The 25,766-nt window shown below is 36.9% G+C and overlaps 1 protein-coding gene across 1 annotated transcript in view; it reads left to right on the top strand.

The window, feature by feature from the left end:
• Positions 1 to 25,766, top strand: part of EGFR (epidermal growth factor receptor) — a 250,024-nt gene that overhangs the window by 154,004 nt on the left and 70,254 nt on the right. The window contains exons 2-5 of the mRNA XM_007500384.3: positions 17,575 to 17,726; positions 18,834 to 19,017; positions 21,318 to 21,452; positions 24,231 to 24,299. Coding sequence (XP_007500446.2) covers positions 17,575 to 17,726; positions 18,834 to 19,017; positions 21,318 to 21,452; positions 24,231 to 24,299 — 540 coding nt within the window. The remainder of the gene's footprint in view (positions 1 to 17,574; positions 17,727 to 18,833; positions 19,018 to 21,317; positions 21,453 to 24,230; positions 24,300 to 25,766) is intronic.

Raw genomic sequence — 25,766 nt, 5'->3', positions numbered from 1 at the left:
CCCCAACAATTTCCCAATGGAAGATGATAGAATTACAGGATGTAGAGTCAAAACAGACAAATAGAGGTCATCTAAACCAATCCTCTCCCAAAGAAGATAAATGACTTGTTCGACCCTGGTACCACGAGTTCCAATTCAATGTTCTTAATAGTCAATAAAAGGCAACAGAAGAAATTGAAACTCAGAGATGAAATGACTTGTCCAAGGTTACCTTGAAAGTTAGACATATAGGCTGGGTCTCCTGGATTTCAACCCCCTGCCCACTTTTTCAAAATCCCCTATGAGATTTTGGGGATGAGGAAGAGTGAGCCAATAAGACCAAGATCATGCTCTCCTACAGTTTTTTCAATGATCTCACCAATGGTTTTAAATCTTAAAATTACTCTAAAAATTGATTTTATTTTTCCACTGAAGGATGTGTTGGCAGTTTTCTTCCCCACAAAGGGAATGCTTCCTTCCAGTCCTTTCCTCTGTCTCTTCTTCCCACCCACCTCATCCTTGTCACCACCCACACAACATCTGTGATTCTTAGGCAAAAGCACAAGTTATTACAAAAGTTAATCAGATCTACTGAGAGATGCTTGTGTGGAAAACAGTTCTTTTTTTTTTCCCTGTCCATATCCAAACAAACCTCCTCTGAATATGTCTTGAACATCACACAAAGGAATGGACCAGAAGATCTCCTTGGGGCCCCAGTCTCCAGCCCACCCCTCTTCTTGTTAAGTGGTAAAAGCTGCCCACTTTTGACAAAGAGCCAGAACAAACACCCTAAGGATGGATGTGGTGAAAAACCAATGCACAGACTTATAGCTGTCAGTTATCCATCTGTAGACCCAAGTGAGAAAGTACTCCTATGATTACAGGCATCCTGAAATATGGGCCTACAACACTTAAAAGACCATTAGAAACCTCCTTTGCAAAACAAGGGCAATGCAATAGCAGGCAAGGCTTTGGGGTTACCAGTAACCCCATCTTTATCTCTGCCTCAGCATGTTCTGTCAGGTTGCAGGTGGTGAGACCAAAGTAGGCAAAGTTGGAATGAGAACAGATGGGCCGGGTTCTGAGCTCCACAGGGAATTGTTTTGTTTTCCCTGTGGTTAGCTGGTTAGGAAAATCAAGGAAGAATTTCTAGTGGGCTTGTTTAGGGATCAAGTCCCTGTCTGCTCTCCCACTCCACCCCACCAACCTCCCCACCTCATTTCCATCGAGATATCAAGAGTTTTGCTGGATTTAAGGGGACGTGCAAATCCTACAGTTTGCTTTCTTGCCCACCTTTAACTGATTTGAACCTTTCTGGGACATATTTGGTATAGCTAACATTTTAAAAATACTTTACAAGCCATCTCATTTGATCCTTACTACAATTCTGTGCATGAGGTGCTGTTAGGTGCCCATTTTTACACATGAGAAAATGAATCCAAGAGAATAAAGTTACTGGCTCCCCATCAGGGTCATGGAGCCAATAAATGAGGAGCAAGATTGGAGCTAAGGTCTAGTGCTCTTACCCATTGCACTACCTAGGTGCTCCTCAATAGAGCAGGTAATTTATCCTTGACTTAGCAGAAACACAGAAACAATTTGGTGTATTCCAAGGAAGAGGTTGAGACTATGGGATTTAGATCTGGATCGCTCTTTAGAGATAATCTAATAAAACCTCTTCATTTTGAAGATGAAATACCAAGTTCCAAAAAGACAAAATTCAATTAAATTCCTTTGACAACAAGCTACCCTTATTAAACACCTACTGTGTACTTGGGGCTGGGGGCATAAAATCCAAAACAAAATTGTTCTTGTCCTTGAAGATCTTAAATTCTTAGGAAAGTAACAGGAATTAGGAAAATGCAACCCAATACAAAATATAGAGAATATTATCAGTAAAGCTGGGAAGCAATAACAGTGAAAACAATTGGAAAGACCTCAGCTAAACTTGGAAGAGAACCAAGGTTTCTATTTGCCCAAGATCAGTAGCGAGGAAAGAACAGAACTAGGAACTAGAACTTGTCTCAGGATTACACATTAGAATTCTTTCTACTCTACTGCACTGCCTTGGTCCATTCTTTTAGAATCATAGTTCTGAGGTACTCAATTCTAACTTCAGTTTTTTATTATACACAAAAACACAACAAAGAAGTGACTTATTAAAAGGTGGATCCAAATACCAAAGAAAACCACAGAAAGAGTACCCACAAAAAAACCCAACCAAAACAAACAAAAGAAAAGAAAACCACCTGAAAGAAAAGGACTTGGAGGTGGGGGAAGAGGCAGCTTGAGGAAGAAGGGACATCTGAACGGCATTGATTTTAGGCTACAACCCAAGGTTATCTCAGTCGTGGTTGTTACTGCTCTTTATAGATACAATCACATTCTAACTAAAGATTTGGCCATAACCTTGGTGATCAGTGAAACAGGAGACTGTCTACTGCAAGGAAACCTTAATGTTTCTGGGTGCATTTTTGGCGCAGAAAAAGGAGAAACTGTGGTCTTACTGAATTCTTAACTTGATTCTGCCCTTCTCTGGAACCTAATGGAAATAGCAGAGAGGGGAAAGGAAAAATGGAGTGGAAGCAATGGAAAGGAAAGGGATGAGAGAGGAAGAGGTGAACAGTCTTCCTCCAGAGCTCTATTGAAAGTGGACAGGCGCCTTTGTCTCAGGTCCCCATCCATTAAAGAAATTGGCTTATCTATAATTCTAGTTAGACCCTGATGAACAAGTAAACCCAGAATTATTTACATTCATGAACAAGATCCAGAAATATAAGTGAATCAATAATACTGCAATAATGTCCAACTGATGGATGCCCTGGTCTATAGATGCTGTTCAGCCCCCTCATTTGCAATTGAAGAACCTAGGAATCAGAAACATAATTCCCAGATGTCTGAGGCTAAATTCAAATTCAGGTTTTTAAATAACTATATATCAGTATTATGTGTGTCTCGCACCTTTGCTACTGTTATCAGTCATTATATATGAATGTTTGTAACTTTCAAATGATGGCATATTTAACCGAGGTCAGAGGCTAAATATTTATAATTTTAATTTTGTTACCTATCTCCCCCTTACTCATTATATAACACATGTACATAATCAGCCGGACAAATATTTACATTTTAAAGAGTGGTATTTTTTTTTCTTTATGGTCTAAATCCCAGGCCTGGGCAACCTAGAGTAGTGATCGTTAAAGCTCTTGTGTGACTCTTTCAAATTCCCAAATAGAATGTTCTTTCAGACTTTATACAATTGAAACCTCTGTCTGAGTTGGTTTTGGTTAAAAATTTGCAGCCAGGTTTCTCACAAAACATCTGCACTAGTCCTCTTGGGAACCTTCTCTGTCTTGTTCTTAATTGTTTTTTTCCTTTCTGAAATTCCCCAGATGTGGTTATTGCTAGCTTTTTTTGTTAAACCCACCAATTATATTTTTTTTATCCTACCAATAAGGAAAGATTAAATCATTTGTTTATTGCTTTAAAATATTTTCCACGAGGGATTTTTTTGGTTAGAAATGGAAATGACTTATACAAGAGACACATAAAGGTGGGACAAATGAATGCTTCTCTGAAATCAGGATCATAGACTTGGAGCTAGAAAGGACTTTAGAGGATGCTAGTTTAATCCCTTTATTGTACAGATGAGGAAAATGGAGCCCAGAGGGGTAAAGATGACCTTGTGTGAAATACAAGATGATGGCATGAGATGTGGAATTTAAGGTTTCCTGGTCATTGGAAGTCTTCCACAGCATGACTGGAGGACCATTTGTCTGGGATTCTGGAAAAGTTATTTTGTTTCAGGATAAGGTTAGAGTTTTTATTCAGAAATAGGTTGGCCTGGATGACTACTGAGATCTCTTCCAGCTCTGAGATTCTGTGTTTCTATAGCAGGTTGCTGTGCCAAAACACCTGGTTGTTTCTGTGAAATTCTCTGAATTGGATGGCTTTGTGTAACAAAGACTCAGGGTTGTTTGGCTCTGTCTTCCACTATTCAACCATGTCCATAGCTGACAGATACTTACGGCCAAAATCATCCTACACCAGTCCCTTCAAGGCCTGAAAAAAATTAACCAACTCTAAGAGAATTCATGCAATTAATTGAATTAATCAACTAATTAATTAATGCAAGTCCAAGAGAGAAAAAAAAAAACATCTTCTGATTGGTGGATTTAGGTCAGCAGTTTGTCTAGGGTGAGGGAAAAAATGTTTTTGTTCTCTTCCACCCCCCTTACTTTATTCCCAGTGATAAAAGCTTGGAGACTGGCTACTAGGTCTAGCTGATTCCAGTATGAAATAGCAGATCCCAGGCATAAGGCTGCCAAACCATTTGAAAATATCTACAGAGTGAGTTCTGTCTTTCGCATCTCAGCTCCCCAAGATCATTTTAAATCATAACTGAATGTGCCTTTCTCTTTCCTTAGTATCAGCTAATTCTTTACTTCCTTTGAGCCCCTGGATTTCCTTTTTAACTTGAAACAATGAATTCAAAATCTTGCCCTTTGATGGTTATCTCCAAGGGATTTTCATGCACGCTAAATTGCAGAAGATATTCCCAAAATTTCCCCTCGGTTAAGTAATTGTTCACCAGGAATTCCTCATCAGAGTCTCAGCTTTCATGAGGTTTTGTTTCCCCCTCTGCAAGACTGGCATTCAGGAATTTCTTCACCCAGAAAAGTCCAAGTCAGAGAGGAAGCTGGGAATAGGCATCTTCAAGTGTGGGGTTACAAATGCTACAGTACAATTCCTCTCAGGCTATAGCAACCCTTCCTGAAGACGATCTCCTTATATTCCTTGAGCATATGGCTTAACACCATTTGGCACTTATGTGAAAATAGTTGGTTGTTTTTCTTGGAGCAAATAAAGCAAATAAAAACAAAAATTTTCATTTTCCCATGGCCCACTGGCCCATGGGATATTAGATGTTGGCAGAAAGGATCTTCAAGAAAGACAGCCAGATTTTTATGCAAAGGATCCCCAAATTGGAAAGACATCTACTCCCCTCGACATAGACAATTGACAAGCATCCTATAGCCTTGAACTGTAGGACGACACTGCTCAAAATCACAATCATTCTTTTTTGTTTGTTTTTTAAACCCTTCCTTTCTGTCATAGAATCAATACTGTGTATTGGTTCTAAGGAAGAAGAGCAGTAAGGACTAGGCAATGGGGGTTAAGTGACTTGTCAAGAATCACACAGCTAGGAAGTGTCTGAGTCCAGATTTGAACCCAGGTCTTCTTATTTCCAGCCCTGGCTCCCTGTCCACCTACTATCCTGCTCCTCCACCCATTCTTATTATGTACCTCTATCGCATCCTTCCTTCTTTCCCTCATTCCTGCCTCAGGAATGTAGATTTAGAGAAGGCATTTTACAGAGTTGTTCAATGACAGAAGGTGTTTTTGTTTTATTCCTTAAAAAAAAAAAACCTTGTATTTCCAACATGTACTTAGCACAGTGCTTTGCTCATTTATTTCTACAGTTCAATCAGTAAATATCTGATTGGGGATTTGAAACCAGGTCTTTCTGACTCTAAACCCTGTGTCCTATCCATTGTACCAAAATACTTTTTTTCTTTTCCTTTTAGGAAGAAAAGAAAGGTAGAGAGACCATTATTCTTGTTTTTTATTTCAATACCCCCTTTCTTACCAAACTAAATGAATCCATGAAAGCCTGTTCAGATGTCTCCTTTTCTTATTCTGGACTCAAAGAAATATTCACCATAAATCATAAATTAGAATTGGTGTAATGACACATGGAAGGAGTGTTAATAAGGAAAAATCTTTGGGGAGAATCTGGCAGGGAAATGTCTCGAAATGGAAGCAGTGTGGTATGGTGGGAAGGCAGAACTCAGAACCAGACATCATACATTCAAATTCTGGCTCAGCTCCTGATGGCCAGTATCACCTGGGGAAGGTGCTTAAACTTCCCAGGCCTCTGAGTGCCTCGTGTCTCTCACGTGTAAAATGAGGTCATTGGACTAGGTGGCTTCTCTCATTCCTTCCAGCTCTTCATCTGTGATTTTGGGAAGATTCTTCTGATTTTAATCATTGTGATAAATTAGAAAATGAAACATTCCTTTTAGGATGTTGCTAAACTGATTATCCATGAAGTTATCTCTTATAATTCCTGATCTTTCCCCTTCCTGGCAATTCGTTGAACTTTATCATCTGTAACCTGCTTGATCATTTTTTCTCATCCCTCTAGAAATATAATATAACTAATGTAAGGAATTGCTACTGTGGAATCTCCCTCCAGAAATGCAAGTATGCAACTCTTTTATCATTTAGAGAGTTGCCTTCAGATTGCTATTCAGTCATTTCAATCTTGTTCAACTCTTTGTGATCCAATTGGGGGTTTTCTTGGCAAAGATACTGAAATGGTTGGCCATTTTCTTCTCCTGGCTCATTTTACAGATGAATAAGTGAGGCAAACAGGGTTAAGTGACTTTGACCAGGATCATTCAGCTAGTAAGTGTTTGAAGCCAGATTTGAACTCAGAAAGTCAGTGTTCCTGACTTCAGATTCAATGCTCTCTACTGTACCACCTACTTGCCTAGAGGTACTGAAAGGTAAAGATAAAATTAAATTAAAAATTAAAATTAAAAAAATAAAGCACTTTACAAACCTTAGAGTACTCTATAACATCTAACTTATCAAGTGACTCACTCATAATCAATCAGTAGATGTCAGAGACAGACATTAAACCCAGGTTTTCCTAAGTCCACAACTAGCTCTTTCCATCCATTAGGCCAGCTTACCCCTCCATTTTATTTTATTATGTTTACTATATACTGTCTGTAATTTATATTTGTGATATGTCTAAATCTCATCCTCTCAATAATATTATAAGTTCTTTTTGAGGCTAAGGACTAAGACTCAGTTATTCCTTCTTCCTTGTATTATAAAGCTATGCTTTACTAGATTGAATTCTCTAGTAATTTAAAATTTCAGCCCCTAAATGTTCACAAAAGAAGGATTCTCAGTCCTACAGGACATTTTAGGCTTTATAGACTCTGAGGGAATAGTCCTCAGCTTTGGTGATCCAATGAATGATCCAATGAATGGAGAAGCTCTCTGTAGGCTACTAGGTGTAGTCTGTGTCATCCAATAATAAAACAGCATCCCTACTCATGGTGTAGATGTATTATTATGAGGAAAATCAGGCTACTTGTTCTCTTGCAAGAAGCCCCCACCTGCTCTGGGATTAGCCTTATAAGAAAAGAAATGTGTTTAGTGAACATTCTAGGAACGCTGGGAACATTCTTTCTCTTGGCCATGCCCGAGTGGCAATGGGTCTTTCCATCATATATGCAACAGACATAACTCATAGTCCAGAACCCAAAGCTCTTATAAATCACTCTCTGATTCATGCCCCGACTGAGGCTCTCTCTGAAAACCTCAGAATTTGGCTTATATTGCCACACCTAGCGTCTCTGCTGGGCATTTAACGCATCACTATATCCCTTACGTTCCACACAAGCACTCAAACTAGCAATCTATCTTGGGTACAGAATAGTCTTCTTATCACCTTACAGTAGATGAAAAGAATAAAGGACTTGTGAGTCCATTTATAACGAAGGCAGTGTGTTCCATCTTCTCCCCAGAAACCTTGTACTCAAGGCTTATATATAATACAACTCTATAGTTGAAACTTCCCCCTGGCAGCCTCCCCATTACTGCTTACCCAGTTACTGTTTACTCCATTTAAATGCTGAATTAGAGTTAGAAAGTGATGGCAGACAAGCATCATAGGGAGGAAATCATGGGACCTGAGATGGATTACTTCAATTGATTAGTGATGAAATAGTCAAAGAAAAAAGGATTTAGTGTGGGCTATTTTGGGGTTCCAAGCTCCCCTTTGGCAATCTGGACCTCTCTTCAGAACACCATTTTTATATAATTGAATGAAATATGCTATTTTAGTTAGAGGTGAATGGACATATATATTTATTTCCTCATCTAAGAACATAAGCTCTGTTGAAATCTATTCCTAGACCCCTTGGAGGTCTTTGGATGCTAGATTAAGAGCCCCTGAGGGAAACCAATCCCTGACTTCAAATGTTTGAGCATGTTAGACCTCTGGCTTGGCACCAGAGGGTAGAGTTGTGAGCAAAGATGATATGGGATCAAAGTAACAAAACATTGAGCTGTCCAAAAATGCAATAAGTTGCTGCTGTGGCTAGAGTGTTGTCACTGGAAGACTTCAAAAGGAAATGAAACTCATGAAATTTAGGAGATCTTTCCTATATAGGCTCATATGATTCTAAAGGGAAAAGAAAGTTATTTTTTTGGATGTTGCCTAGAATTGTTTTCTTCTACCTCATCCCTTCTACTGGAAGCTTTCTAATCTAGTGACATTTCTCATGTCTTCCCCTACCCTTCAGAATTGTTCCTTTTTTGTCTCAGCTTCCCATACTACAGTATATCCCACCAGGACAGTAACAGTTTACACATATAGCTCTTCCTTTCATTACATTATTAAAGCTTATTTGACCCAATCTCAGGCATCTGTTTTCTAATGTGATCATTTTCCCATTTGATAAACTAATTGCCATTATACTGTTTTAGTGAAAACAGTAGAGATAGAATAGGTTCTAACCCTTGTTTTCAACCTAGATAATATGTACCTTCAGTAACATTTTTAAGAAAATGCCTCAAACTAAAAGTTAATTCCTTGGTGCAAAGTGCTTAACATAGATGAGTACTAGATTCAGAATCTGCTTCTGCAACATGGTACCCATGCAACGTCAGACCAATCACATAGCTTCTCTTGGCCTCCGTATAAGTGAGGAGGCTGGACCAGATGAACTCCTAAGGTAACTTTTAGTTCTAACTCTGTAATCCTATGAATAATTATGGGACTGTCAGGTAATCATTCTATCAGCAAGCATTTATTAAATCCCTGCTGTTTGCCAAGTATGGTGTTAGTCATTGGAATTTAGCAGAGAATATGCCAGATTGTTGGGAAAATACTAGGGTATTGATGGACATTGAGTTCAACCACAGGGCACAGGGCATAGATGGTCACCTAATATAGGTATTCATCCTTACTATGCATCTGATATGTACTGAACATAATGGGTACATTCATTCCAAGAGGAAATTCCTACTTTCTTTGTCATCATAGTCAAACAGATGAATCATTTTTCTTAAAATTTCTACCTTATGGTAACAACAGCCAAAGGCACTTTGGATGGAAAAAACAAACTTATCACTTGACTTTTATACCTATTCTGAGTTCAACAAAATATAATTTCAGTGATATTTCTTTTTTTATAGCATGTATGGTTGTATAATGTGATTATGTGAGCATTAAATTAAGTAGCCATGATTTTGTAAGTATTCTCAAACCATCCATATGTAGCTGATATGCTTTAAGGAATCACCTGAGACTCTGGAATCTCTTAAGAGACTTAAGCTTGATCACACACCTAGTGAACATCACAGGTGGGATTTAAACCCAGCCCATCCTGATTTCAGGTCCAGCCTTAGATCTGTTTCCCATTGCAACCCACATGCATCATTTTGGCATAAATAGTGAGTAGGTAAGTTGTTCCTTAGACTTGTTTTCCAAGAAGGCTTCTATTCCAATCAACCTCATACTCCTGTGATAAATCATTATTTTTATTTTTGTTTGTTTTTTTTAATCCTTACCTTCTGTCATAGACTTGATACAAGAATCTTGTATATCTATGCTTGCGATCTTTTATAATGATCATTACTAAATTTTATCTTGTAGTTTAGGCTCATTGTCCCAGACTGCCAAGATCTTTCTTTCTTTTCTTTATCTTTTTCTTTCTCTTCTTTCCTTTCCTTCCTTCCCTCCATCCCTCCCTCCCTTCTTTCTTTCTCTTTCTTTCTCTTTCTTTCTTTCTTCCTTTTTCTTTCTTTCTCTTTCTTTCTTTCTCTTTCTTTCTTTCTTTCTTTCTTTCTTTCTTTCTTTCTTTCTTTCTTTCTTTCTTTCTTTCTTTCTTTCTTCCTTCCTTCCTTCCTTCCTTCCTTCCTTCCTTCCTTTTTTCCTTCCTTCCTTCCTTCCTTCCTTTTTTCCTTCCTTCCTTCCTTCCTTCCTTCCTTCCTTCTTTCTTGTAACCCATACAAATACCAGTTCCAAGGCAAAAAATAAAAAGTGGTAAGGGCTAGGCAATTGGGGTTAAGTGACTTGCTCTGGGTCACATGACTAGGAAGTGTCCGAGGCCAGATTTAAACCCAAGTCATCTGTGCTACCTAGCTGTCCTGATACCATTCTATGGGATTTTTATGGAATTTAGAAAGCAGAGAAGGATCATGGAAGTTGTGGTCAGAAAAATATTTTATCTGCCAAGATCCAAATCAACACTCTCCCAGCCTCCTCATCCACCCATGGGGGAAATAAAATGTTCTCCCAACATAAAGGACAATAGACATATTGGGGCTCAATGTGTTTCTTGGATGGGTCCTTGTCCTCTTTGTCAGCTCTCCAGTAGTAGCCTCAAATGACAGGGCTCTGAAGTCTGACCCAGAAATCAGCCAGAAGCACAAGATTCTGTAATGAGGGGGGTGGGGGCATGAGGGGAGGGTTAAGCAGTGTTTCTGGCTTATAGACCTCTGAAAGAGGAAGTGGCATTATTCATTTGAAAACTATTTCTCTATGTGAATAAGCAGCCATTAGGTCCCAGCTGAGTGGTTAAAAAAATAGAACCCTGGCCAGTGATGAGGAGTTGCTTACTCATGATATCTCCAGGAGGAAAATACCAGGAAGACCACATATGTTACTGTGAATGCTTTTTATAAAGATAGATTGAATGCTTATAAAGGGTTTTGAGAAATAGAAACACATATGTGGCATCTTGTCTCCTCAAACTTCCTCAATAAAATGTTCTTTCAATCAAGACTACCCATCTCATCATAGACCCTGATTGCTGGTCTGCAAGAGAGCAGAGACTTAATTTTGTCCATTTTCGACCAAAAGCATTGATGTAGGTGGAGCACGATAGACCCTGGATGCCATCAAGATCTTTTTAGACGTTGTAGGGCTTTGGACTTGGTACAGTTGGTTTGGAGCAAAGCTTCTGAATAAATCAAGGCCTGCCGACTCCTGTTCTATGAACAGATTTCAGAGGGGTCCATGAACTTGGATAGGAAAGAGGTTTCACCAACTGAAATTTAACATTTCCTTTAATTATTTCAAAATATTATTCTAAGAAGTGGTCCAAAAAAAGGGAATACCTGACGAATAACTGAGATAATATCAGAGATGGTCACCTAGAAAAGGAGCCAGACAACTCTGAGTTTTATTTCACAGGATATAATAGATTGGGGTTAAAGGACCCTTACTACCAAAGGTAGGAAGACTGGATTTGGAGTAAGAGTATTCTGAAGGGCAGCTAGGTTGCCTAGAGATGGGGAATCCTGGGTTCAAATCTGGCCTCAGATACTTCCTAGTTATAAATATATATTAAAATATATTTATATATATATATAGTTATAAATATATATATATTTATATAAAAACTATATATAAATATAAAAAATATAGTTATAAAAATTTATATAACTCGGCAAGTCACTTAACCCCCACTTTTTAGCCCTTTCCATTCTTCTGTCTTGGAATCAATACTTAGTATTAATTCTAAAACAGAAAGATTTTTTTTCTTTTTAAGAGAATTTTGGTTCAAATCCTATGACTTACTTGTGTAACCTTGTGTATGTGACTTAAACCTCTCCAAGCCTCAGTTTCTTCATCTGTAAAAGAAGAGGATTGTCTTTTTTTTTCCAAATCTAAATTTAATATCTTATGATTCTTTTATGACACTTCAAATAATCTTCTGTGATGGTTCATAATCCCTCTGACTCCTTAGTCTGGGATATTTGGCCCTGATGACTATCTGTGGCCCAAACACCCCATCACCTGTTGTCTGTCCTTCTGGTGGTAATCCTCTCTTCAATTCACTGAGGTAGACCCCAGGTACCAGACTCATGGTTCATTGCCAAGCCTATCCCCAAAGCTTTTCCAGCATGGTCACACCTATGGACACTGGCGAAGTCTTCCAGAACCTTGTGTGACCTCATCCACTGGGAGGGAAGATTGAAGTAGATCTTTAGCTTTAGATTCATTTACTCTTCTAGAAATGAGTAAAGACCCCCAACTCCAATAAATTTCCTGGATTCCTGTTGAACAAGGTCTCTACAGGGTTTAAATATCATAATACCAGAAGAGAGTGAAAGCTGCCTCCTTCATATTTGAACTATACTTATGGCGGCTACTCTGGTGTTCTCCTTTCCCTAAGTTACAAAAACAACGTGTTAAGATTTTCTTGAAAGCGTGAGATTTTAGCTGGGATTAAATAGGCCGATTTGGTTCTTAATCCCATTATTTTCCCACGAGTCTGGCAGGTACATTTTGTGTATGGTTGCTGTGTATGTGTGTGTCCCCCCTTTTGTATTTTTCACAAATTCACTTCAGGTCAACAAAGTCCCATTTCCTGCCTTTGGACAAGCTCTCCCTCCTCCATGCCTGAAATGCATTCTCTTCTTACCTCCTATGCCTCCTATCCTAAACTTCCTTTGAGGTTCATCTCAGGGGTCACCTCCTGTGGGACACCTTTTCTGATCCCAATAGTTATTAGACCTCTCTTTCTCTTAAAATTTTATGGTATTTGCTACATTATACTACATTTACTAAATTATATTATAGCATTTGTAGTATTTACTATAATATGCTATTTATCATATTATACTCTGGCATTATTAGTATTTATTATAATGTACTATTTACTATATTATACTATAGCATTTATAATATCTACTATAATATGCTCTATTTACTATATTATACTATAGCATATATAGCATTTATTATAATATATTATTTACTATATTATACATAGTAGTCAAAGGATTTACTATAATATATTATATATAACACTATATGTAATAAATATATAATGCTATATAAAATATACTAATATAACATAAAATACTCTAGCATTTATAGTATTTATTATAATGTACTTGCTAATTATATTACATTTACTATATACTATAGCATCTATAGTATTTATTATAATATACTATTTACTATATTATACTATAGCATCTATAGTATTTACTATGATATTCTATTTACTATATTAAACTATAGCATCTATAGTATTTACTATGATATTCTATTTACTATATTAAACTATAGTATTTATAGTACTTACTATAATATACTATATATAATATGTAATACTATATAATATATATTAACATAATATACTATAAATACTCTAGCATTTATAGTATTTATTATAATGTAGTATTTACTATATTATATATATAATATATATATTATTATTACATATAATAATATTATATATATAGTATTTATAGTATTTAGTATAGTATACTATTTACATAATAATATTATGTGTAAATGTAAACCTCCCTACCCACCTTCACCCCCAGTTCAGAGAGGGACTATTTTTCTTTTTGCCCCTTTATTCCCAGGCTCCAGCATTATATTTTGCTCTTAGGGGTTCTTAATAATTTGACGACTTGAATTCCCTCCTGTGTACTCAGTGCTATCCTAGCTTTATGAGGAATCCCCAAATGCTACAAACTCAGGATTTTTTCTTGATAAGCTAATATGTCATTTACAGACATAATACACCCATATATGTATGCTTAGCCCTCACCACTCTTTTGCTTTAGAACCAATACACAGCATTGATTCTAAGATGGAAGGTAAAGGGCTTAAAAAATTGTAGATATTTAAATTATTGAGAAATAGCTACATGTTCCTGATAGACGTGTATTTACATCTAGAATCATACTTGTAGCTACCTTCAAAGCTGGCTGTTTCTCTGGTGCCAGCCATTTGGGGCTTCGCACAGGAAGACTGTGATGGATTGATTCCATCATAAGTTACAAAAAGGCTTCTGGAATGGTTTGATCACCCTGTAGACATACTGAGCTTCTTTGTCTTAGTACTGCTGATAATCATCATGTCAATGCTTTTTGAGTCTCCTTAGCCTAACTGAGTGTGTATGTCAGTGTGTATTGGGAGATAAGGTGGAAGGGGGTGGGGAAATCCCCCATAGATTGTACAGGATGAGTAAATTGGCCCATGCGTGATGTTTTTTGGAGATGATTCAGTTGATTTCAGAGGTGTCTGAGCACATGGCTCATTTTTGTGGTCAAGTCATGTACAAGGCAAGAACGACGTGGTGCTATTTAGAAAATTCAACAAGGAGGGGGATCCACATGGGGAGGAAGAATAAAGAAACACAGACTTTATAAACATGCATTTAGAAATGTTTCCTCAATGTCCCAATTTTCCAGAAGAAGAGAAATGTGTCAGCTGCTCACTGGGAATGAAGTTACAAGACTGGCTTATTGAATCTCAGCCGAATTTTCATGGCTTTGCATGACTGGGCCATGTGTAATCTCAGCAGCAGCTCTTCGGGCTAGATGTGGGGGAGGGAAGGAAGAGGAATCTGGCCAATTTTGAATCTAATTTCCAAAGCCACGGGCCATATTTACTCTCAGGGAAATGTGTGTGTTCAAAGCATAGCCTATAGTATGACCAGTGTTTCCCCCCCAAAGCACTCGGTCTATTTTACGTTGCTTGGCACATGTCTCTCCAATACCTGGGTCGTAAAAAAGAACTTTTCGGGTTAGTTTTCCTTTTTCTCTTAAAGTTACAACAGCCTCGATCACTTCACTGCCTCTGGTGAACACTTGGCTGCCTTCCCAGAGGATAAAGTGAAACTTGCTCATAGTAAACAGTTTACATATTAAGTAATACACTCAATGTCTTAATCCCTGGGGGTGAGAGGCATCTCCACAGAGTGGGCAGATGGCAAGATCTGAGATTAGGAAGTTCTGAGTTCATATCTCAGACTTGACACTTAATTAGCTGGGTGATCTTGGGCAAGTCACTTAAAATCAGTGTCCTCCTCAATTAAATGGGAATAATATATGTGTGTATATATATATAATTTATATGTATATATATATGTATACACACACATAAAAAACACTAGACCTATAGTCAGGGAAATCTAAGTTCAAATATAACTTCAGACACTTACTAACTGTATCACCCTGGGCAAGTCACTTAACCTCTTTTTGCCTTAATTCACTAGATAGGGAAATAGCAAACCACTTTAATTTCTTTGTCAAGAAAACCTAATGGGAAGTATGGTCCATGATTCATGAAGAGTCAGATATGATTGAAAGCCCAAATGTGTGTATGTATATTATATATACTCTTCACCACTTATAATAATAACCCCTACAAAAAAATCAATAAAATAAAGGAGACTTTTTTTTTGTTCAGTTTTGACTCAAGTCACCAACTCTATGGTTTTCTAGACAAGATTAGACCATGAGGGAGTTTAACCTTTTGATGTCTCTGGTCCACGTTCCTGGACATCCCTCTTCCTAGAATTGATTCATAGTATTATCAAAACATATGTAGTAGGGGGCAGCTGGGTAGTTCAGTGGATTTAGAGCCTGACCTAGAGATGGGAAGTCCTAGGTTCAAATCTGGCATCAGACACTTCCCAGCTGTGTGACCCTGGGCAAGTCACTTCACCCCCATTGCCTAGCCCTTACCACTCTTCTGCCTTAGAACCAATACATAGTATTAATTCTAAGATGGAAGGTGAGGTTTAAAAAAAAAATATGTAGTAGCTAACGAAAGCATTTTCCAACCCCTCAGTTTTTATTAAATGTAATATATAGTATTAGTATAATTTTTATATCAACATAATACAATGACATAATGTAATTAATAATAGTTATATTGTATTGGTAGTTCCAATGCCCAACAATACATGCATCATACTTAAAAGGATTGTTTTGTATTCAGAACAATTCTCTTCTCTAGGCAGACTACATAGAAAGACTTTCCCAAAATGTAAATTTGCATTATTTCAAAATCAGACTCTCACGCACTAAGACACTGGGAAAAAATTTAAATTTAATTTTAGCTCTGTCAAAAATAACTTGAAGATTATTCTAAGACTGGTTTTGTTCCCTCTCCTTTTTATAACACCTCCTCCTTACTCTAGCTTTGGTGCAGCAAAACAAGTTGAACAAGTCATAGCTAAATATTTTAAATACTTGGTAATCAGGATTTTCCCTGCAGACTTTTCACTGCACATTCTTGTCTCTTTTTCTATTAGCTTCATATATTGTCCTTTGAAAAAAGACCAATGTTTTCTCAAGTTGTATGTACGCATTGCCACACTTCTGCATAAGAAAAAAAAAAAGTCAGTCTATCAGCTGTTGAGAAACATCTGGGGAAGATGGAGAAAAAGCATCTGATCATGGACTAAATATTTCTGTCTTTTTCCAGATGCTTGGCATCATCTAGGCAAAACAATTGTTTAATTATTTTTAATGGATTTATTTTCCCTCTGGAACAATTAATAGTGCCAGTTCATTGATATATATAAAATGCCAGAAACTCTCTGGGTCCTTTGATCATTGTTTTATTGTTATCAGTCCTGCCCTTAGCAATGAAGCACAGAGGGTGCTTGCAAGCATGGAGAATTCAGTCTTCACTTGGTACAATTGCATTTAGGATTTGAAGGGTTTGGGAATATGTGTATACGCATGGGGATGCAAAGGGAGATAATTTAGAATTTAACATTTTCCTTGTCATTCTAAACTGAAATGGAATTTCAGAGAAATTCCAAGTAACATGGCAAGTATTGTTTGAACTGATTCTGAACATCAAAAGAAACTAAAGAACAATCTGCTAAATAAATGACAGTATTGTAATTGAAAAGAGCACTAAAAAGATTATTAATAATATTAATCCTAAATTATTATGTAATTTGGTCCTTCTCCTACTCTGGGGAGTAGGTAGTATTATTATCCCTATTTTACAGATAAGGAAACTGGGGCAAAGAGAAGTTACATGGCTTGCTCAAGGTTTCCCAGCTAGAAAGTGTCTGAGGCAGGATTTGAACTCAGATCTTCTTGACTTCAGGTCTGGTGTTTCTAGGTCTCAGTTTCTATATCTGTAAAATGAGTGGGTTACATTAGGTTCCTTCTAAGATGCCTCTCAACTTGAACTCTAACCATAATTTTATTTAATGTAGTGATAAGTCTTAGGAGAACCAGACTTCTCTCTGCTTGGTAGAGAGGTGGTTGACTCTGTGGAATATTTATTACTTAAGCTCCCAGAAACCATTGCTATGTGCACTGGTTTTGCTTAACTATTTTTCTGTGTTATAAAGGAAGGATTCTGGGAGATAATGTTGTATTAGCAAATAGTGAATGGCAAAAAATAAATAAATAAAAGGCATGCAACTTTTAATTTTGCATTTATTTTTAAAAGCCCTTAACTTCCATCATAGAACCAATACTGTGTATTGGCTCCAAAGCACAAGGGTGGTAAAGACTAGGCAATGAGGGTTAAGTGACTTGCCCAGGGTCACACAGCTGAGAAGTGTCTGAGGTCAGATTTAAACCCAGGATCATACAGCTAGGGCATGCAACTTTTAAAAAAAATTCTATATTTATAACTTATGTGCTGCCCACACATCCAATATGTGGGAATTTCTAATATAGATCAAATTTTTAATGCTTCTTTTCTCCCATCTCTCTCCACAGTTTGCCAAGGAACAAGTAACAAACTGACGCAGTTGGGTACTTTTGAGGACCACTTCGTGAGTCTCCAGAGGATGTTCAATAACTGTGAGGTGGTGCTTGGAAATTTAGAAATTACCTACGTCCAAAAAAATTATGACCTGTCCTTCCTCAAGGTGAGTGTGGCAGAGACGAATATCCTTTTCATCCCACCCCCAAAATAGGGCAAATGGCGGACCTTATGGGCATTACAACAGGATTGTGATAGAGTTCAATTTCAAGTAAATGCACTTTGGATTCAGGAAATAATATTTCAAGGAAGGCAAATAAATAAATGTTCGATAGTAGTTATGTCCTACTTTGGATGCCTCTTGTGTTTTCAAAATAAACCAAAGTAGAACGCCCACATATAGAGAGGTATGAATCCTGGGGATATTTTCGGTTGTCTCTAATTGTCATTTCAGAGTTCATGGTGGCTTCATGGAAGTGAAGGTTGGGGTTTGAGGGATAACTTTTTTTTTTTTGAAGTACCAGGGAAAGTGCAGGAGATTTGGCTGTGGGTTTTTCAGTTTTCATTTCATTTTAGGCAAATGGGAAGGCAGTTTCCATTTGTTGAACTGTCATGTCAAAGGACAAAACCCAAAAGACTTTAAGAGAGGGAGAGGAGTAGGTTCTTGGTTTCCTTTAAGGCTCATCCATTTTGTAAAAGAAAATCTGTTAAAATTTATCTAAATAATAATGTGTGTCTGTCCAAATAAGCCAAATTTTAATATAATTTTTATACTGTTTTATGCATTTGCACACTGCCCTCATGCCATGGGTTTTCCATGTAATAACATGAAGAATGAGTCCCACCATGCCTCCATGCCCTTTCCAGACTGGTCGCCATGCCTTCGATGGATACCCTTCATGCTTTCCACCCAGGAGAATCCCCAGCTTCCTTCAAGGCTGACCCTGAATGCTGCTTTCTGCATGAAGCTTATCTCCCTCCTTCCCCAAATAACTGTGTATTTACCCTGGATAGATTTTGTATTTACTGCATTCATTGTTGTCCCCCTTATTCCACCCCACCTACCAAAACAGAAAAGGAGCATTTTAAGAGTTGAGAATATTTGTTGCTGATGTTGTTGTCAGTAGCTCTGACCTGCAATTAGCACATAGTAGGCACTTAATAAGGCTTATTGAGGAAATGGATGTTGGAATGAATGAATGGAATCTTGTTCTCCTCTGATGACAAATAACCACGTAGAGATGGATAAGATGCATCTGCTCCCTTTCTCCAGACCATCCAGGAGGTTGCTGGCTACGTGCTTATTGCACTCAATGCAGTAGAGAAAATCCCTTTGGAAAATCTGCAAGTCATCAGAGGAAATGTGTTGTATGAAAACTTTTATGCTCTTTCTGTGCTATCCAACTATGATGTGAATAAAACCGGAGTGAAGGAACTGCCCATGAGGAATCTACTAGGTAAGAGACTCTCCAGAAATGTACGGTGAGCATGAAGATGGTGGAGTTTTAAAAATTGCCCACTGGAGAATTAGCAGGCCTAGGATAGGGTAAAAGAAAGAGAGATTAGGAGCAGCTCAGAGCATTGAGAGCCAAGCATAGAGATAGAAGGTCCTGGGTTCAAAAGTGATCTCAGATACTTCGTAGCTGTGTGACCCTTTGCAAGTCACTTAACTCTCATTGCCTAGCCCTTACTGCTCTTCTGTCTTGGAATCAATATACAGTATTGATTCCAAGACAGAAAGTAAGAATTTTTAGAAAAAGGGAGTGGGGGGAGAGGGTATTCTTGGCAGGAGAAATAGCAGGAACAGATAGTCTGGACTGGAATGACCTGTCCATAGGAAGCCTCTCTTTGTGTCATTAACTTTTAGTTTGTAGGATAATCGATTTCGCAGATTCCCTTTTGTTCTCCTGCTATGTCGTCCATTCCTCAGAATGCAATAAAAATCAACAGATGTTTATCTCAGGTCAAAATATACTCTAAAAGTACAGATAGCTAACAACAAGGTTTAAAGAGAATAGGAAACTCCTGAGGGCAAGAGATGACACTTTTTTAAGGAAGGAATGAGGCAGGGGAGGGAGAAGAAGTCAATACATTTACCAGCCTAGGAAGAGCAAAGAAAGCAAAGAAACCTAGGCCAATCAAGTCACTGGAAAGCTCTGTCCATGTAGATTTATCCTTTAAGCATGTCAGTGAGCCACACAAGTCTCCAAATATTCACAATTATATATTCTTTTGGTCATAGAAGCTGGAAATATTTGAGCCATCTCTGAATCACCCATGTCTCTCATCTGCTCTATCCAAGGAATTACTAACTCCCTTTAGTTCTTCATTGAAGATATCTTTTTTCCAGGGGCAGATAAGTGGTCAGTGGATTCAGACCAGGTCTAGAGACAGGAGGCCTGAGATACCTGTGTAACTCTGGGCAAATCACTTAACCTCCATTGCCTAGCCCTAATGATCCTTTTGCCTTGGAACCAATACACAGTATTTATTCTAGGAGAGAGGGAGGGAGGGAGGGAGGGAGGGAAGGAAGGAAGGAAGGAAGGAAGGAAGGAAGGAAGGAAGGAAGGAAGGAAGGAAGGAAGGAAGGAAGGAAGGAAGGAAGGAAGGAAGGAAGGAAAAGTTACTAACTTTCAACCTAGGCCAAGTCCTCATCACTTCAAACTTTGATTATTACTAGGTCCTTCCCTAGCTAGACTAGTTCCATCTTGCCTTCTAATCTAATCTATACCATGCTACCAAGTTATTTTTCCTACAATACCCTTTTTATCATTATTATTCCCACTGTCCAAAAATCTTCACTCATTCCCCATTATCTCTAGGATATATGTTAGGAACAAGATGTGATTTCATTAGTCAAGGGCAGTATCAAATGAGAAAATTCTCTATTTAACACATCTCAGCACCTCTGAAACTTATTGCCTAGAGTAAGAGTAGACATGGTATAGCCCACAGCCAAAGATGGCCCACTATTACTCTATTATAGTTTGTTGAACACTACCTACAGCAGTGGGAGTTTAAATGTTTCATCTTTCTAGATTTCTACTCTTATTTTCTACTGTAGCACAAACCTTCCATTCTCACTAACCTTCTCACTGTCCCTTTCTATGAAAAGGCCATGATTATGATATCACATGTATAACTATGCTCAATTTTTTTTTACCATTTCAGGGAGAGGAGTAGGGAGGGAAAGGGAGAACTCATAACTCAAATTTTAGAAAACTAATCTTAAATTTTTTATATGTATTTGGGAAAAATATATTGAAAGATTATTTGGGAAAATATATTGAAAGATTTTTTTTTTAAATAGAAAAGATCACGTTCATTTCTACTTCTTTACCTTTGGCTTAACTTCCTAGAAATTCCTTTTCCTTTCTTTTTCTCTTTAAAAAAAATAATACTTTTCATTGATGGCTTTTGTTCTTACCTTAGAGACATTTCTGTTCTTGTCCACACAAAGATACACACACACACACACACATACTCACACAATAAATCTACTTTGTGGTTCCCTGTTGCAATACTGAAAGTAAACCTCTCTTTCCTTTCTATCATCTAAATTCTATCCATTTATCAGACCTCAGGTCAAACTAAATCCCAAAATCCCATTAAAGAACTATTGTCATTTTTTTAACCTCCCCAGTGACCTCTATTTTACTGCCAGTAGGGGGACTTGCCTTTCTTGGGGGAAAAAACCCCAAAACCAAAAAAATCTCACAAATATTTTAATTAAAGGTTGCCTTCTTTATATACATAGAAATCCTTATTGGTGGTGTTCGATTCAACAATAACCCATCTTTGTGTAATGTGGAGACGATCCAGTGGAAGGATATTGTGAACCCTATCTACATCAACAACATCACCATAGACAATAACAGCCATCCAAAGAGTTGTAAGTATTCTACAAACTTTTTTCCAGCTGCCAATTCTAGCAATTCACTGGGACAGGATTATAGATTCTGGCTCTCAGAAGAAGAAGAAAAATATTCATTCAGAATCTTTTTTATAAGGGCCCCCCCACCTCCATTTAATTTTTTTTAAGTTAAATAACTTTTCAAAGTAGGTGAAAAATAATATAAAGGAGATAGAGGGACTGAATACTGTATTGAATGAAAGAAAGATGGTGCCCTCGGGTGGCACAATGCACATTATTATATGATCCAAGCCACTCTTCTTCTTTGTACCTCGGTTTTCTCATCTGCAAAATGAGGGGAAAAGCTTAATTTAATAGTCCCAAAAGTTTATTCAGCCTCTAAATATATACATTTTAAAAACCTCATTTTATAAGAAACCAAACCCTTTATCTTAGAACTGTATAATCTTAGATGAGCCATGTCATACATGGCTTTTGCCTAAAAGTTTTGGGCTTTTAGGGAACTATTTGATGAGGAGGGAGATGGCTATTTGTCCATGGTAGTACCCTAAACTATTGCTCAAGAAATGTTTCTTTAAATACCCTCTGTTGAGCCACAGATTAATCAGATTAGACAACCAAGAAAGCCTTTTTCTTTCTCCCCAAATGAAAAATCGGAATTAGTCACACTCTTTCTACTGATTCTTGATATTGTTTTGACTCTTCTGAACTGAAGTAGGAGCTATCAGAGGTGAAATACCCTCTGTCAACTCTGCTCCATGGCTCATCATTTTAAAAAGTTTTCTCTAAAACTTTTTAGTTTTAGAGAACTAAAAAGGGAAGAAACCACACTGTGTAGCCTCTCTGCTATTATTTCAACATAATATTTGTGTCTAATATAGTCATTGTTGTTAATTTCTGACTGTGCTCAATATTCTCCATATTTTGAGTTTGGGCCACAATGTATATGCCACAGGTGAAAACCAGTTACATGTTCATGAATCAGTTCCATTTTCTAAGTGATTGTTTGAATCAAGCTATTTTTACCTTCACAAAGCTATTGTTACCTGTCAGCAAATGAGAGTATAAATTTAATATTCATTTCAAAGACTGGGATTCAGTCAATTTTTTCTACATTAATACCTATAATCATAACATGGCATCTTTATTAGTATGTAAGTTGTTTTTCCTTTATGATAGACTTAGAAACAGAACTATAATTTATGCCGAAATGATCACTTAGTCTTAAGTCATTATTATATTATATATTATGTAATTTTATATATGTACATTACACAAGTGGACATGCACATACACAAGGGGAGCTTTCATGAGGGAATTAATATATATTATTAAGATTATATGTTAATTTATTATTAATAATATGTTATTGATGTTAATAACAATAAATAATGAAGGATAATTCCTTTTATATTTTTTAATTTTTATATACATATTTATATATAATCATTAATATTAAATAATTAATTATTTATTATTTAATAATATATTATTATATATTATATTATATATAAATATATAAATGAAAAATTAAATAAATTTAAATAAATTTTAAAAAATAATCAATAATATTAATAATAATAAACATTAATATGACAATGGTGATCCTTAGAGAAATGAGCTATTTCAAAGGGTATAAAACAGAAAAAAATCCTTTTAACCAACCCTGGTAAAAACAAAAATTATAAACAAAAAAATATTAAAAATAATAGATATTTTAAGTTACCACAGAAATAAAGGATATTTCAGGAATAAAATGACTTCAAATTGATTAAATTATTGCCAAAAATTGTATTGAAATCACTGGTTTGAAATGTTTTTAACTGAACTGGTATTTCAGTATTCTACTTTGTGCGGTTAATACTTGCAGAATTATATGCATGGATAAATAACATATAGAAATTTATTTGAATCAATGAATAAAATTACATATTACACCAATGTCTAAACAATGACATATGCAACTAACAAAAATAGTTTCAGGTACTTAACAAAGTCCCACAAATCATTAGCAGACCTCATCACTGGTGGGTTTCTCAGGCTACTCAGCAGTCACTTAAATTGGCTTCTGAAAGATTTTTCATCTTTAAAGGTTAAGATTCAAACTCAAAGCCCAGTCTTTACCAGTCTACGTGGGGCTTTTTATACAGTTACCTTTAAAGACAATCAAATTAAATGATTAATGTGGACACTCAAAGTGCAATGAATTATCTGTACATACAGACTTATCACCAAGAGTTGACAGAGCATGAAAAAATAGCAACACCTCAACAGTATTGATTAAGCATCTACTACCTGCAAGGAACTGGCACAGAGTAAAAGACAACAGAAAATGGCCAATGTCTTCAGAGAAAATCTTAAAATGTAAAAACCTTTCCCATGATCTTGGGGAGAAATCCCTTTAAGTATTCTGGCACATAGTAAGTTCTTAATAAATGCTTGTTGGCTCATGTGATTTCAGGTAAAGCAAAGCAACATAGGGTAGAGGAGACAGAGACTCTAGTCAAGCTCTACCTTAAGTCATCTCTGGGCCTCAATTCTTCACTACTCTACAATGAGGAAATTATGCTCTTTTCCAATGCTAAGATTCTTAAAGTTGTTAATGGCTTTATTTATCCATGAGCTTTCATTTATTTATCTGCAACTATTTTTTATTATATGTTTTTCTTGTATTTCTAGTTTGGGGATCTCAGAATTTATAATAAGCTGGGATCAATGGACAAAATGATTTCAACCGATCAAATCTCTCACCCTGGGATATGATGAATTTAGATTTTTTTTTATGATTAATTTCAGGTGAAAAGTGTGATTCTAGTTGTCCCAATGGGAGCTGTTGGGGTCCTGGGCCACAATATTGCCAGACTTGTAAGTATATAGATTTTAACATTTATACACACACACACACACACACACACACACACACACACACACACATATATCTACTTTCTTTAAATGATTAAAAAATAACCTAATTCCTAGATAAAGATAATATTATCTACCCTGTCTTCCCCAGAAGGTTGTCATAAGGCCCAAGTAAGATAATGCATGTAAAGAACTTTATAAAAACTTAAAACATTGCATTAACTGTATTATTATTATTTTAATTCTTTTTCTCCCATTGGACACATAATTATATAGAATATTTTTCTAGTAATGGCTCCAAGCCTGGGGAGCTCACCTGATTGAACTAGAAGAAACTCTAGGCCTGGTGGTCAGCTTTTCATAGTTAAATCAATTACAGCCCAGGCCATTAGTGTTGATAGTGACTGCAATTTTACACTAACTGAATCAAATTTGGAAGAACACTTTTTAGACAAGTTTAAATCTGTTTAGGTAATTGGGATGCTTTGCTGACTTTCAACCACTTCTTCCTTCTGGATCTTGAAGGCTAAATCCAATCTTACCAACTCATTTCAAGAAACAAACAGACCTCCTTGCCTTTGGATCTGGCTATTTAGGATTAGCTGGAAATCAAACGATGGCCTCCACTGGGCCCTGTTCTTGCTTCAGAAAGTCCATACAACCTCACAGCTCATCTCCAAACCCATCTGTTACTATATAATCCCCCCTACGTGTGAAAAATCTCTAGTTTCAGTCATGGACAAGGTCAGTCAAAAAGGTATAATAATCCAAAGAGGAATGTCAGTGTTTATAGTGGAAAAATATTGTGAAGTTCCTGAATACTATAAACACAAGGAAGGAAGGTCATGTTTGATAAATGATACCAGAACCAAAGCCGTCCTCATCCGAACAGTGGATCCAACAGGGGGTTCTGAGGAGAAAGCATTTGAGTCTTCATGAAATCATCTAGGCAAGACCAGTTTAGAGTAGAAACTCATGTTTTCCTTACCAAAGGGGAACTAATGAGTATGTCAGAAGATGACAAATAGTATTCCTTTAAAGAAAAAAATGGCCCTGAGGTGAATTCCTGAAGTTCTTTAAAAGTCATAGGGCACTGACCAATTTATCTTCCCCACTTTCATTTTTTTCTTTAAAAAACCCTTACTTTCTAGGCAGAAGAGTGGTAAGGAGTAGGCAGTTGGGGTTAAGTGACTTTCCTAGGGTCACCCAGCTAGGAAGTACCTGGGGCCATATTTGATTGAAGCCAAGGTCTCCATCTCTCATTCTGGCTCTCAATCCACTGGCCCCTCTCATCCTCTTCCAGTTTCAAGGAGCACAGTAGCACCTCCCTTCCCCCTTCTCAGTTTTATAACCTCTAATACACCTGGCAAGGTAAGCTCAATACATGTGAGGACAAGCTACTCTTACCAGTTTGGGAGGCTGGTTCCAGAACCAAACCCACTTGGGAAAGGACTCCCCAAAGTTTGAAAA

The sequence above is a fragment of the Monodelphis domestica genome, chromosome 7 (assembly GCF_027887165.1).
Source record: "Monodelphis domestica isolate mMonDom1 chromosome 7, mMonDom1.pri, whole genome shotgun sequence".
NCBI lineage: Eukaryota > Metazoa > Chordata > Mammalia > Didelphimorphia > Didelphidae > Monodelphis > Monodelphis domestica.
Note: the sequence above shows the minus strand (reverse complement) of the source record. Positions and strands in the feature narration are given on the sequence as shown.